Source organism: Dipteris shenzhenensis, chromosome 10, assembly GCF_047967505.1.
Source record: "Dipteris shenzhenensis isolate YYH24624 ecotype China chromosome 10, Dip_SZ_1.0, whole genome shotgun sequence".
Lineage (NCBI taxonomy): Eukaryota > Viridiplantae > Streptophyta > Polypodiopsida > Gleicheniales > Dipteridaceae > Dipteris > Dipteris shenzhenensis.
The window spans coordinates 48,165,783-48,178,009 of NC_141605.1; the positions used below are offsets into that span (position 1 = coordinate 48,165,783).

At 45.1% G+C, this 12,227-nt stretch overlaps 1 protein-coding gene across 1 annotated transcript; it reads left to right on the forward strand.

The window, feature by feature from the left end:
• Positions 1 to 950: 950 nt before the first annotated feature.
• LOC147897916 (peptidyl-prolyl cis-trans isomerase FKBP16-4, chloroplastic-like) lies at positions 951 to 11,128 on the forward strand. The gene is made up of 9 exons (XM_087380146.1): positions 951 to 962; positions 7,210 to 7,305; positions 7,424 to 7,479; positions 7,922 to 7,979; positions 8,178 to 8,252; positions 8,395 to 8,484; positions 8,681 to 8,758; positions 8,879 to 8,919; positions 10,946 to 11,128. The coding sequence occupies exons 1-9, from the start codon at positions 951 to 953 to the stop codon at positions 10,971 to 10,973; spliced, it is 534 nt and encodes a 177-aa protein (XP_087236272.1). The 3' UTR covers positions 10,974 to 11,128.
• The last annotated feature ends 1,099 nt before the right edge of the window (positions 11,129 to 12,227 follow it).

Here is a 12,227-nt window from a genome sequence, read left to right on the forward strand (position 1 = left end):
CCTTCTCCTATCTGCTAGCTATCTCTAGACTCGAGCCAGCGTGCTCCACCCTGAGCTTCTGTAGACTTTCCGTCCAGATCCCTTCCACCTTGCTGTCTTTGCACCAGCCTAGGTGGGCAGCACTCTTAGCTAAGTCTGCAGCTCTTGTGTGCTCCCTTTACCTCCAGTGATGAGGCCTAAGGCAAGCTCCCTGCTGCTCCTTTTCTGCTGGTACTTGTGCTGCTCCAAGCGATGATGATCTCAGCACCTTGCTGCCCTAGAAGACAGCCAAGGTCCAGCCCTTCCTGGCTAAGTCTGCAGCCCTTCAAGCACCCTCTCACCTCCTGGATATAGGCCCAGAAGGTGGCTTCCTGCTGCTCCTTTCTGCCTCCTGGATTGCTGGCTGCTGGATATGAAATGAGGCCCAAGGCCTCTCCTTTTATAGGGCTCAAGGCCCTTTCAAATGGACCGACCAGCCAGCCCTAAATGGGCCGACTGGACAGACCTGGTTGGCTGGCCCAACCGACCTGGTTGGCTCAGCCCAACCAGCCCTATATTAGGGCCCGCTAGGCTCCCCTTTGCTGCTGCTGGAGACCCTGATGCAGGCTGTATACCTGCCCATAGACCCCCACTATGCTGCGCTATTTCTTGGCTCCCTGATCTGCCCACACGTGTGTGCCTCAGCTCCATACTGTTCCGTACTGTTGCTGACGTCATCCGTTAGCTCATGGCCTCTTCTCTTGGGTCCCCTACTGCTGTCCTCTGCTCCGCCTTATGCTCCTGCAGATCAGCCAGGTACCCTCCTCTCTTCTTTTGGGGCACATCCTGCCCTAGGTCTCCCTCCCCCACGCTCTCCTCATATGGGGGCTTACAGATGGGGAGGTGACCATTCCAACATTGGGGGCAGACAAAGGGTAGGCCATGGGTAAAAAGTTTGGACCTACCCCATAGTCCAGCAACACTCCAACGAAATGGTGGAGCAGGTTGGTGGAGCAGAGTGCAATTTTTTTGTCATTGCTGTTTGTCTCTCATTTACTTGCCATTTATGCAAGCATTGTGCTGTTTAGTAGCTCAGCAGCTAGCACTTGCATGCATGAGAAATAGGCAAGTAGATGTTGTACATGTTACAGCTAGGGGATTGTGAGTTTTAGTAAAGGAGAGAGTTTTGAGGAGATAAATATGTCAGGTCTTGCACTAGGCTTTTATACCATGAAGATTAAAGCAGGCTTCAATGATTTTTTTTTTCATTATCGGTGGCATAATTTATGGTGGATGTGGTGTTCGAGATGTGCTCAGGTCATTGGTGGACATGCATCCACTGCTGCTGATATAATGGCTTCCATTTGGACTCATCTCATTTTTTCTATCATTAGTCAGTGGGAGAGATGCACTAGGACCTCTATAATTGCTCGAGAAAGATTGATAGCGTTCATGAACACTTGGGATTGTTCTTTGTTTTTGCATGTTACTTCACTTTGGATGATGTGGCATTATAGACCATCCCCATGGCTGTTTATTCATATTGTAGAGACTAGGGATAGAGTTCTCACTCTCCGGAATAAAGTACTTCTGACTGTAAGTAGCAAGCTGCTGGGGACACCTTTCCTTCTCCAATTGTGTGTGAATCCTCCACCACCAAACCTCTCAGTGCTCTCTTAAAGGGGAAGGGGAAAGACTCCTTAATATAAGATCGGGGAATATTTCTTTACTTCATAGATTTGCAAGACAGAAACCAGAATGTACAATGTTACTTGAGAAAAGATGAACACATGATTAAGGGGCCAAGACATGCCTCCCCCTTATCCAGGCTTTTTATTACAATGAGATACAAGACCAAGGTGTTAAAGTTAATCGTATCAACACCTTCTAAACTTGAGACCAAACTGGAAAGGACTTAGACTATAGCCGCAGCTATTTTACAAGACATGAAAATGAAGCTCAAGGCTGAGCAGTAAGTCTATATACATAAACAATGTCTCAAACCATAGCCTAGCTAGGGTGCTTGAGGCTCCAAGGGATCTCCAATCCCGAGGAAGATGCCTGCACAATTTACCACTGCTTCCACACATCAGTAACACTTAGCAATGCTTTGAAAAAGAGATTCTGATCTGCATAACTGAATACTTCTAGTTCATTGACGCAACTTCAAAAGATATGCAGAAACAATGAAAGTTGCTAGAGATTTGCCTCGTTGGTTGTGGGCTTGGAGTAACATTGCATAGGGCGAGAGCTGCATCAATAGTGGGAACAGGACTGCATGGGAAAAAGGCTGCTGCCACGGGGCTGTGGGGAAGAGGAAACTGCAGGAGGAGTTGCACCAGCAGGGCTGCATGGAGAAAGGAGCTGAGGAGAATTTGCACCGGCAGGACTTGGTGAAGGGGAAGCTACAGGAAGAGCTGTTGCAAGAGGCGGAGTTGCTGCAGAAGGGCTGCTGCTGCAGAGAGGAGTAGAAGGGGCTACTACTGCTGCAGAAGTAGCAGGAGGAGCTGCTGCAGAAGAGAGGAAGGAGAAGAAAGGGGCTGCTGCTGCTTCAAGAAGGAGCAAGAGGAGCTGCTGCTGGACTGCATGGGGAAGAAGCTGCAGAGGCAGGAGGAGCTGCTGCAGAGGCTGGGCTGTTGTGGGAGCTGCTGCATAAGGAGAGGCTGCAGGAGAGCATGCACCAGCAAGAGGGGGAGAGAAATGTGTGCAGATGAGGGGGGGAGTGTTTCTTTTATATATGTAGGAGGGGGCAGCTTCAAAAACATGGGAGTTTGTGACCGATTTGACATGGGATCTTGGTGGGCTGCATGGGGGCTGGAGTTCCTACAGTGACAGGTGGGGCCATGGACCTCCACACGTCCCCACAAGCTGCCATGTGCCCTGTGCCACCTCATGGGCTGCCTTCTGTCCCATGCCACATGTCATGGCTGCCACATCAGCATGCCATGTCAGATTGGCACATCATCATGCCACATCAGTATGCCCGTGTTATGCTAGAACTGTGGACTAAGGTTATTTAACCACTCTTTATTTGCCTGACTAAAATTCAGTTGGGTAATCAATACTACTCTGATTTGACTTCTTTTTTCACACTTAGGTTTCTGGCAGTTAGCTCTATTCAAAGGGCTAGTTTAGTGTTAGTTGGAGTTTGGTTGCCCTTCTCACATAACCTATGAGGCCTATTAGTTTTTCGTCTTGTCTTGTATCTCTTTGAATCTTTCATATTCACAGGCCCATACCCAAGGCTACTGCAAACATTTTCTTTAATAGTTGCTGGGTCTTTTTGCATTTGATTGGTCCCATGTTCGGGTATTCGGGTGGGATGTGCACAGTTTTTATATTTCTGTGGGTCACTAATGCGAATACCCCTTCAATGGAGGCCCACCCTCAAATGCTAGACCCTAGCCAAAAGTAGGAAAACATATGCATTTTTTTGGTAAACTCTCCTAATTTAAAGACCTTGAAATTTCAGAAAATTTACCAAGCAAGTGGATATGTGCTTTGTGAAGAGAAGTGACAAGTGGATATGTGCTTTGTGAAGAGAAGTGCAAGGCTTATCGCCGACAACTCCGACTTGAAACCAGATGTCACCTCCCGAACACACAAGACACGGTACGCAAGTACCGACGTCTCGTGCGTCGGAAGAAGCAAGCATTTCTTCATCGAAATGAGAAGCAACTGCTGAACATCTTGTACAGCAACAACTCTAAGGATTTTTGGCAGAGATTCCTTTAGCGTGGGTCTCCATCACCCCTCACCGACACGAGAGTTTGGCACACGTATGCAGACCATCTTTATGATGTCCCACACCAGCCTACTCCAGATCTCATACACACACCTCGCCCCACCACTTGCATGTTGTTCACCAGAGGGGGAGTCAAGGATGCAACATTGAAACTGCACAATGGCCGAGCTAAGGATCATGAGGGGCTATGCATTGAGTTTATCGCATATGGGATCGACACATTAGCCTCGATCCTAGCAAAGCTATTCAATGACATTGTTTGCCTTGGCTTCCCCCGCACTTGGACACTCAACACCATCACCCCCATCCACAAGGCATGGGATCCCATGGACCCGAGTAACTACAAGACTATCATGATTGGACATATGATGTCCAAGATCTATGTAGAAGTATTGGATGCGTCGGTCAGCCTATTCGCAGAGATGAGAGGGCTCAGAGCAGAGGGTCAGGCCGGTTTCAGGCGAGACCATGGGACTATGGATCACATAATCACACTCAAGAGTGTCATTGAGGAGGCCAGATCACGGAAGGAGAGGGTATATTGCTGCTTTGTGGATTTTCGCAAAGCCTTTGACACAGTACCTCGAGCTCGTCTCATCACATGCCGACAGACACTGGGATTTGATCAGGAGATCATCTGGGCAGTCATGGCACTTTATGAGAGAGTCTCAGGTCGAGTTCGGACAGGCGCAGGTTGGACAGATGAGATCTTGAGTCCCATAGGGTCAAACATGGTTGTCCCTTATCACCAACCCTGTTTGGCCTCTACATCGATGAGCTTGAGACTTTCATGGGGGCTTCCGGAGGGACCGGTTGCTCACTTGTCGGCATCATCATCAGGATTCTTCTTTATGCAGATGACGTGGCACTCTTGTCGTCCACACCTGAGGGGCTCTGGCGACACCTGGATGCACTGCAGGCTTTTTGTTTATCCCATGATTTGGACGTTGATGTGAAAAAAAAAGAAACACAGGACTATCCTCAGACAAACACAAAATGTCTCAGTACTTTACTGTTGACCCTATACAATCATATCCACTTCTTCAGAATCCAACTCTAGAGACAAAATCGTATCTTCGGGACTTCTTCGGGATCAGTACTGTAATGTGGTAGCTCTCAAGGTAGAGCTTATGCACCGACTTTCAGAGCGGGTATCCAGAGCACACAAGTAACAAGTCAACCTTCCACACAAACTGACTAGAACACATCCAGACTCTTTGAAAGAGGGGAGAGACTACACAGCCCGAAACAAACTGAACTTAGAACTGCACTTTTCCCCAAAAAAAAACTCAGAAAGCAGTCAGCCTCAAAACACTATGAACCCACAGCCCACTGCTCAATGGCCAGCACGACTCCCAAGGCCACAAGCTGTTCAAAAGAAGAACTGGCGGGCAAGGTCATGATCTTTAACACCTCTCGAGCAAACATGCAATGGAAGCAGTTCACTTTCGGTGGGTCACGAGTTGAGATCGTATCCTCATACACTTACTTGGGGGTCATCCATCTTCACGATGAGACCAGCGATGCAGGCCAGATTGAGTAGGGGATACGCCTCACTGGCTCGGCTAGAGAGACAGTGCTTCCACTCCCACTTCTAGGACTCTCCGACCAAGGTTCTTCTCTTCGACTCCTTGGTCCAATCAGCTGGTATGTATGGCAGCCCTTGTTGGGGACCTGACATGTGAGAGATAGAGTGGACACGGCTGGAGCGCTTGCAGATCCTCATGCTCTCACGGATGATCCGGGGAAAACCATCTGTACCACATCACATCATTCAAGCTGAGTTTAGTGCTTCTCCACTTCAGCTAGATGCAGCCTTTCAGGCCATCACATATCTACACCGGGTTAGATCATATGGGGATTGCACATCAAGGAGACAAAGGTTGCCATGGTTGGCTCTCGATTCCTCCATGAGGTTGGTAGCAGAGGGAGACAAGCAATGCTGGTATGCATGGACTCACAGATGGTTTGTGAGACTAGGGTTTCACATCGATAGGATACCTCCTTTTTAGTACAGTTTAGATGTTCCTCTGATACTCCCACCCACCATCTCGATCGGCCACACACCAACCACGTCATTCGAGAGGATCTCTAGCAGCTACAAACCTTTAGGACCTGGTCGGAGCCGAGGGAGCTTCCAGTGAAGCTGAGTTTCTACAGAGATTACTGTCTTTGTATTTCGGAGGAGGGATTCATCACACCACCGGGGTACACTGAGCTTCATATGCCTCACTCACTACGGATCTCCATCGGACAGTTTCGGGTATCATCACACCGCCTCCGCATAGAGAGCGGCAGAGCAGAGGGGATCCCTAGGGAGCATCGCATATGCATATTGTGCAACTGTCAGGAGGTTGACTCGGAGGAGCATTTTATTTTCAGGTGCCCAGTGTACTATGAGATCTGAGATCGCTACCACTGTCTCTTCAGAGACGGCTCCGGCCTCCTTTCCAAATTCCTCGCCTACCCAGATCAAAGATGCCTCGCGGCCTTCATTCACGAGGAGGTCCGACACAAAGAGTACTTACTTAGGCGATGGGGCTTGGCCACACCATCAGACACCTCTCAGAGCAGGATCACAGAGTTCTTCCCATCGAGTGACATTGATCGTCAAGTCTCTAGCCGCAGACGTGACAGAGACCCCGACCCGACGATCGTAGCACGATAGACGAGACATCGAGGGGACACACAGATCACTCTGGGGACCTCCCGTCATTGTTTAGATCCGGGATACGTCCCACGGAGTCACGATGGCTCTGGTCTTGCGTCGAGCCTCCTCCAGGAGACTGAGACCAGCGTCCCATCACCGGCTATGCACTAGCCAGGGCGACATGACATACGGAGGATTCCGCTCCGCTCCAGTCTTTTTTCTTTTCATTGTCACACCCAGAGGTATTTGATTATGTAGGATCAGACTTAGGATTCAACACGGGTGATGATGCTCGTTTTAGTAGCTCCACCCTTACTGCTGTGATTTGTATCAGGTTTTCTTTCAATCTCATAGACCCATTGGTCTTCCGAAGACTCTAATAAAATTTCTTTCTTTCTTTTTTTCTCCTTCCTATTTGGTTTTTTTTCGGTTTCGCATTGATGTTTTTGGGAACCGTTTCATGTTTGAAGTCTCATATCCTTGCATTCCCATTTTTCAAGAGCTAGAATGACATCAGTTTCAGCTTTAAGCACGTGCTTTGGATAATGACAAACTGTCACCTTCCATACTTTGATTTTGAGGGTATAGGATTGCTATGCTAGATGTGCCTCCTCGTCTTCTTCGTGACTAGTGCTTCGCCTTCTATTGTGTAAGCAATTGTCTTCTTCTTGGCATCCTTTACCTCTTCTATCTTTGTCAATCTTATGATGTATTGCTCTCATGTAGGGTGTTCATTGATCCAAATTGCAATCCAATTCGTGATGTATTGCGTTCATGTTAGATCTTCATTGTTTTAGATGAAATGGTCACATAAAACTGATGTGTTCCTAGTTCTTGGGACACTGGGTTTTCACAGAGAGAGAGAGAGAGAGAGAGAGAGATTGAAGAGTTGTCATGGATAGGATTGGTAGCTGAGGACAAAGTAGAGGCTGTGTCCACCAGCAGGCGAGCGGTAAGAAGCCCTTTCTTTGATGGATTGTGTGTTGTACTTATAGCAGAGGATCTAGCTCCTTGTGCATATCTCTTTTCTTCCTTTATTTTCCCCAGCATAGCTGTTTCTCCTGTGACAGCTCAGGGGGGAGAAAGTTCCTGAAAGTGAGTACAAGACTCTTCCAAATGGTCTCAAGTAGGTGACCTATCTAGTTGATTCTGTCTAGTTTATACACGAAGTTTCATAAACTGCTGTTATTTATTGATTCTTATTGGGGATAATTTGCTTTTGCTTATAACTGTATTATAATTTTCTTTTCAGACAAATGAACTGTTTAAGTATCACATTTTAATCCAGGCAGTTTTTCATAGTGTGACACACTTGCAGTTTTTCAAAGTGGGACACACTTCAATGCATGATGTGCTTGTTAGAAATATGGACGGCTTTGTAATACACATTGAATAAATGTGAGAGATCAATCAGTACATTTTACTCAATAGACATAGTGAACCTAGGTGGAAAAGTCCAATTCCTAACTAGTCCTGAGGAGTGCGGAGTAATCAGTGAAAACTGGGGTTCGTGCATTCATTTTCCTTTCATATTACATTTGAAGGTGGCCCACCTTTTCGTTTTCTAGGTATTATGATCTTAAAGTTGGAGGTGGTGCTGTTGCTGCAAAGGGTTCTCGTGTTGCTGTGAGATGCCTATGACCCATTGAAACGTGAAGTTTAGTTAGAAAGATTCGAGTATTAGTCTTGCATTATTTTCTCCTAAAGCTGAAACAAGATATGTTCTGATATTAAGGGCGGCTTTGCAAAATCCTGGGTGTCAGGTAGAAATTGGATTTAATTTCAACTATATTTCCTGACTGGAGGCCTGGAAATATTTGGCAGGTACATTATGTAGCCAAGTGGAAGGGTGTGACATTCATGACAAGCAGACAAGGGTTGGGAGTAACTGGTGGCACTGTGAGTGGACCTTATAAATAGTCTTCTTGCGAGATATACATGTTTCGTATGATGCACAGGTCAAAGTGGTTTCAGGCATACAAAGTCCTTAGTCCTCTAAAAGCTGCACTGACAAGCATTCTTTACAAAATTTACTGGGCAGCCTTACGGTTTTGATGTTGGTGCGTCCGAAAAAGGTGCAGTGTTAAAGGGCTTAGACCTTGGAGTACAAGGAATGCGTGTGAGAGGTCAGGTGAGGAACTTTAATAGAGGTCTGCTGCATTCCGTCATCTGACTTTGCAAGCATTGCAGATCAGATACAACCCCTGGATGCTTCATATTGTCTGTATTCTAACTTCCAAGGCTAAATGCAGCGTAATTCAGACTTGTCTGCCTTCTATCCTTGCTACCTTGGGAGAATCTGATTTAGGTTATGATGTCTGGCTCAGCGCTTGCTTATTGTTCCTCCTGAGCTTGCCTATGGGAACAAAGGTATACAAGAAATTCCTCCAAATGCAACACTTGAGGTAGTCCTGGATTCTTTTGCCCTTTGATTGGATTATTTTACTGTAGTGCTATAAAAACCTCAGCTTTCTTGCAAATTTGTTTAATTATGCATCTAATTCTTGTGTATCTACATCAAGCAGTTTGACATTGAGCTTCTCAGCATCAAGCAAAGTCCATTTGGGTGAGTTCCCTTAGCCTTATTGCTTTTGTAATGGATTATGATGAATATTATGGTCATGAGTTAACAGCTTAAACGTCATCTTATTACCTTAACAAATACTCTTTTTCCGTTACTGGTGGATAAGATGGAATGTTTTAGTTGGGCCAAAGGCAATTCTTTTGGCTTGCATGTCTTTTTTTGGTTGTTGAATGTCTTAGTAGGTCCAAAGGACCTTAGGCCAAGATGGATGTGCAGCTAATGATATACGAACTGAAAGGTCCAGGGAATCTTGATTTTGTCCAATGTTAAGCCAGTCTACAGGCCTAAATGCTCTGTAGGCTCTATACTGGCTCTTTATGGCTTCAAGAATCTCCAAAGAGACTGCCAGAGGGCTACCTTACCAATATAAAACTTTCACTTATTAGCAAAACTAACATAAAAAATCATCCATGGACCCAGCCAGTCTTAGACACGAGTCATAGTGGAGACTGTCTTTATGGGACGGGTCATGGATGGTTTTGGCTAGAGCAAGTCCTCTAGCTAGAACCGGTACCCTTCTTCTCCTATGTTACATGTATTGGCAGATGTCCTCAGTTTGCCTTCTCCTTCACGACTTCACTTCACATGAGAGCTAGCGACTTTAGCAGCAGGGACCTGGCTTTGGTCCAGTCATCGGCTGTAGAAGATCTTGTACTTCAGGCATCTGCAAGTGGAGCTCTCCCTGGTTAGAGTAAGTGGTGATAGATGGTACCCACAGGAGCAGCCCATGCTGCCCTAAGAGTCTATATGACAGTCTATGCTAGCTCATGTCATTCAGAGAGCATGCTTATGATCATTGCTGGACTGCAGCAGGCGTCCCAACTGCTGACATGGGGCATGGTAGCATGGCTCCCAGAGGGTATGAAGGCCTGCCTATTCAAGGCAAAAGGAGGTTCCCCAGTATATATTGTGAGTACGCATTCGGTGGTATGTTAGCAGGTGCCTCTATCGACTACTGGAGGTCCGAGGATGATGTCTTGGAGACTTCAGCATTGCATATGGCTGGCGCCCATGCAACCTAGTGATGGGTGGACGGCAGACTTGCATTGCAACTTAGTGAATGTCGTGGCTTGACATTGTTTACACACTACACTCAATTTGGGAGCAGAGCTAGGGAGATTCTAGGAGAACTTGAGAGCAGAACACACATTTCTGCAATGTTTGGCATGCAGGCATATTGTACGTCTTCACAGATTGAGGAATCCGTTGTCTGTACAATATTCCACTCTGGCTACTAGTGTCTGCTCTGACCTGTTATCATGAGATCCCATCCCTTCTTGTTGTCAGTGCCCTTGTATGGAAATTTACAAGCCTAATATAAGAGGAAAGTCTCTTTTTTTTGGGGAAAGGGGGGGGGAGGGGGATGAGAGTTGAGCTTGGAGGCGGCTCTTGTAAGGAGTCCATGTTTTGTGGCAAGCTAGCTAACTTTTCCTTGTGTGGTCTTTGGTTTTCTTGGCATGGGTTGAGTTGTGTAAGAGTTTGGGACATAACATATTTGAGAGATCAGGGGAGCAGCAGACAACATTCCAAGGATGGTTCACATAATACTGCATCTTTTTGTACAATGTCTGTTTCAATTGGTTCTGGCCTTATGATTATGATGCACTTTGTATGATTTGAGTTCTTTTGGACAAGGCGACAAAAAGTTATATGCATTGAAACATTGACATCTTTGTAGTACTTTATATGCATTGAAGAGCACATACTGAAGGTCTGCCAGAAACTGATGTGAAATACACTAGGCGTATGGGTGTGTCACAAGATCAGGAATGTGCATCCTGCTTGCAGAAAAGTCTTTCCCATTAGTTTAAGGGATCAAGAAATTTTCGCTTTGTTTTGTGGTTGCTATGAAACATGAGCACTGGAATCTACATCCACCGTGTGTCTTTCTGTATGGGCAACTTTCCTCCTTTTAGTGGATCTCCTTCTGTCCCCCAAGTTTCCTGGTCAGTACATGTCTAAATTTGTTTTGGGTCTTTGAATGAAGAGCATGAAAATTGTTTTGCAGGTCGCCAGTAAAAGTGGTTGAGGGCTGATATGACAGGGATTTTGGTTTTTTTCATTGTGTTGTGAATTTCGGCCACAGTATCTTGTTCAGAGATTATTACGATCCATTGATTGCTTAAAGAGGCAAGCCTATGAAATGTACAGTCTCAGAATTTTTATTAACATCATTTTGGGAATTGGTATATCCTGGTCTTTTGAAAGTAAAAGGGTTTCCTTTAATTTTTTTTAATATTCTTCTAAATCATTTGCCCATCCTGCTGATTGCTGTGATGGAAGAAGATTTTCAATCTGTTATAACTCTCATTACGAGGCTTTAGCTGGACAAGTCCAATTATTTTTGCCATAATTGTGTGGCTATAATTTTTTTTTGTATATAACACATGCATGTTGTGCTTTTATTTGTGACGATTACTGCCTTTAGGCTTCGACTTCAAGCTAAAACTTGTAAACAAGTACCTCGCAGTGGCAGTATTCTTATAATGCATTTCTATGTTGTCCCATTACTCAGAACTTGTTACTCGGGACGTTGACGGTTAGTCCAGTCTTTGATTACCTTTGAAGCATTGAGTGTTTATTTAGTCTTTGGTTAGATCAGAAACATTGGCCCTTCATATAGTGTTAAAGAAGGTACCAACAACTGTCATTCTTAGTTTATGGTGACTTTGTGCCTTTGGGCATGCTAGAGGATAAAAACCTTGGACGAAGCTCCCTTGCCAATAGTCACATCTTAACTATTTTTTTGAAGCAACAGTACCGCACTTCACCCTCTAATGCGCACCAAGAAGGGATGAAGGTAGCAAAGATGTAAAGGCTTCCTAACAAGACTCTTGCAATAGATCAAGAAAATATCCATTTTGAAAATGAGAATTCTTGCCATCAAAGGTATATGTTTGAGCAACTATATTCCATCTTAACAACAAGTAGCAACATAGGGGTTTTGAAAATTGACAAAGCAAACCTACGCTTACATGATAGTAATGAACGAAGGCTCAAACAACTTGAAACACACACACACACACACACACACACACACACACACATACACCACATATGTGTGTGTTTAGATTAAAAAGTCCCATCAATAATTGAGCCATATAATTAATTTCATCAATTTGATAAAAAGTAAAAAAATGGAAACATGCAAGGAAAAAAAGTTTGAGACATCTAAGCTGAAAAATGCAACAACTAGAGTTTGCAAATATTTAGATCAAGATTAAGAATTTGTAATAATATTGAGTTTGATAAACATAATGTTGAAAAAAGATGTGGAATCCTCAGGTAGT

Excerpts from the sequence above, each read along its gene's own strand:
- LOC147897916 (XM_087380146.1), top strand. Across the intron at positions 7,480-7,921 it reads ACTCTTCCAAATGGTCTCAA|GTATTATGATCTTAAAGTTG; the intron begins GTAGGTGACCTA and ends TTCGTTTTCTAG. Across the intron at positions 7,980-8,177 it reads CAAAGGGTTCTCGTGTTGCT|GTACATTATGTAGCCAAGTG; the intron begins GTGAGATGCCTA and ends AATATTTGGCAG.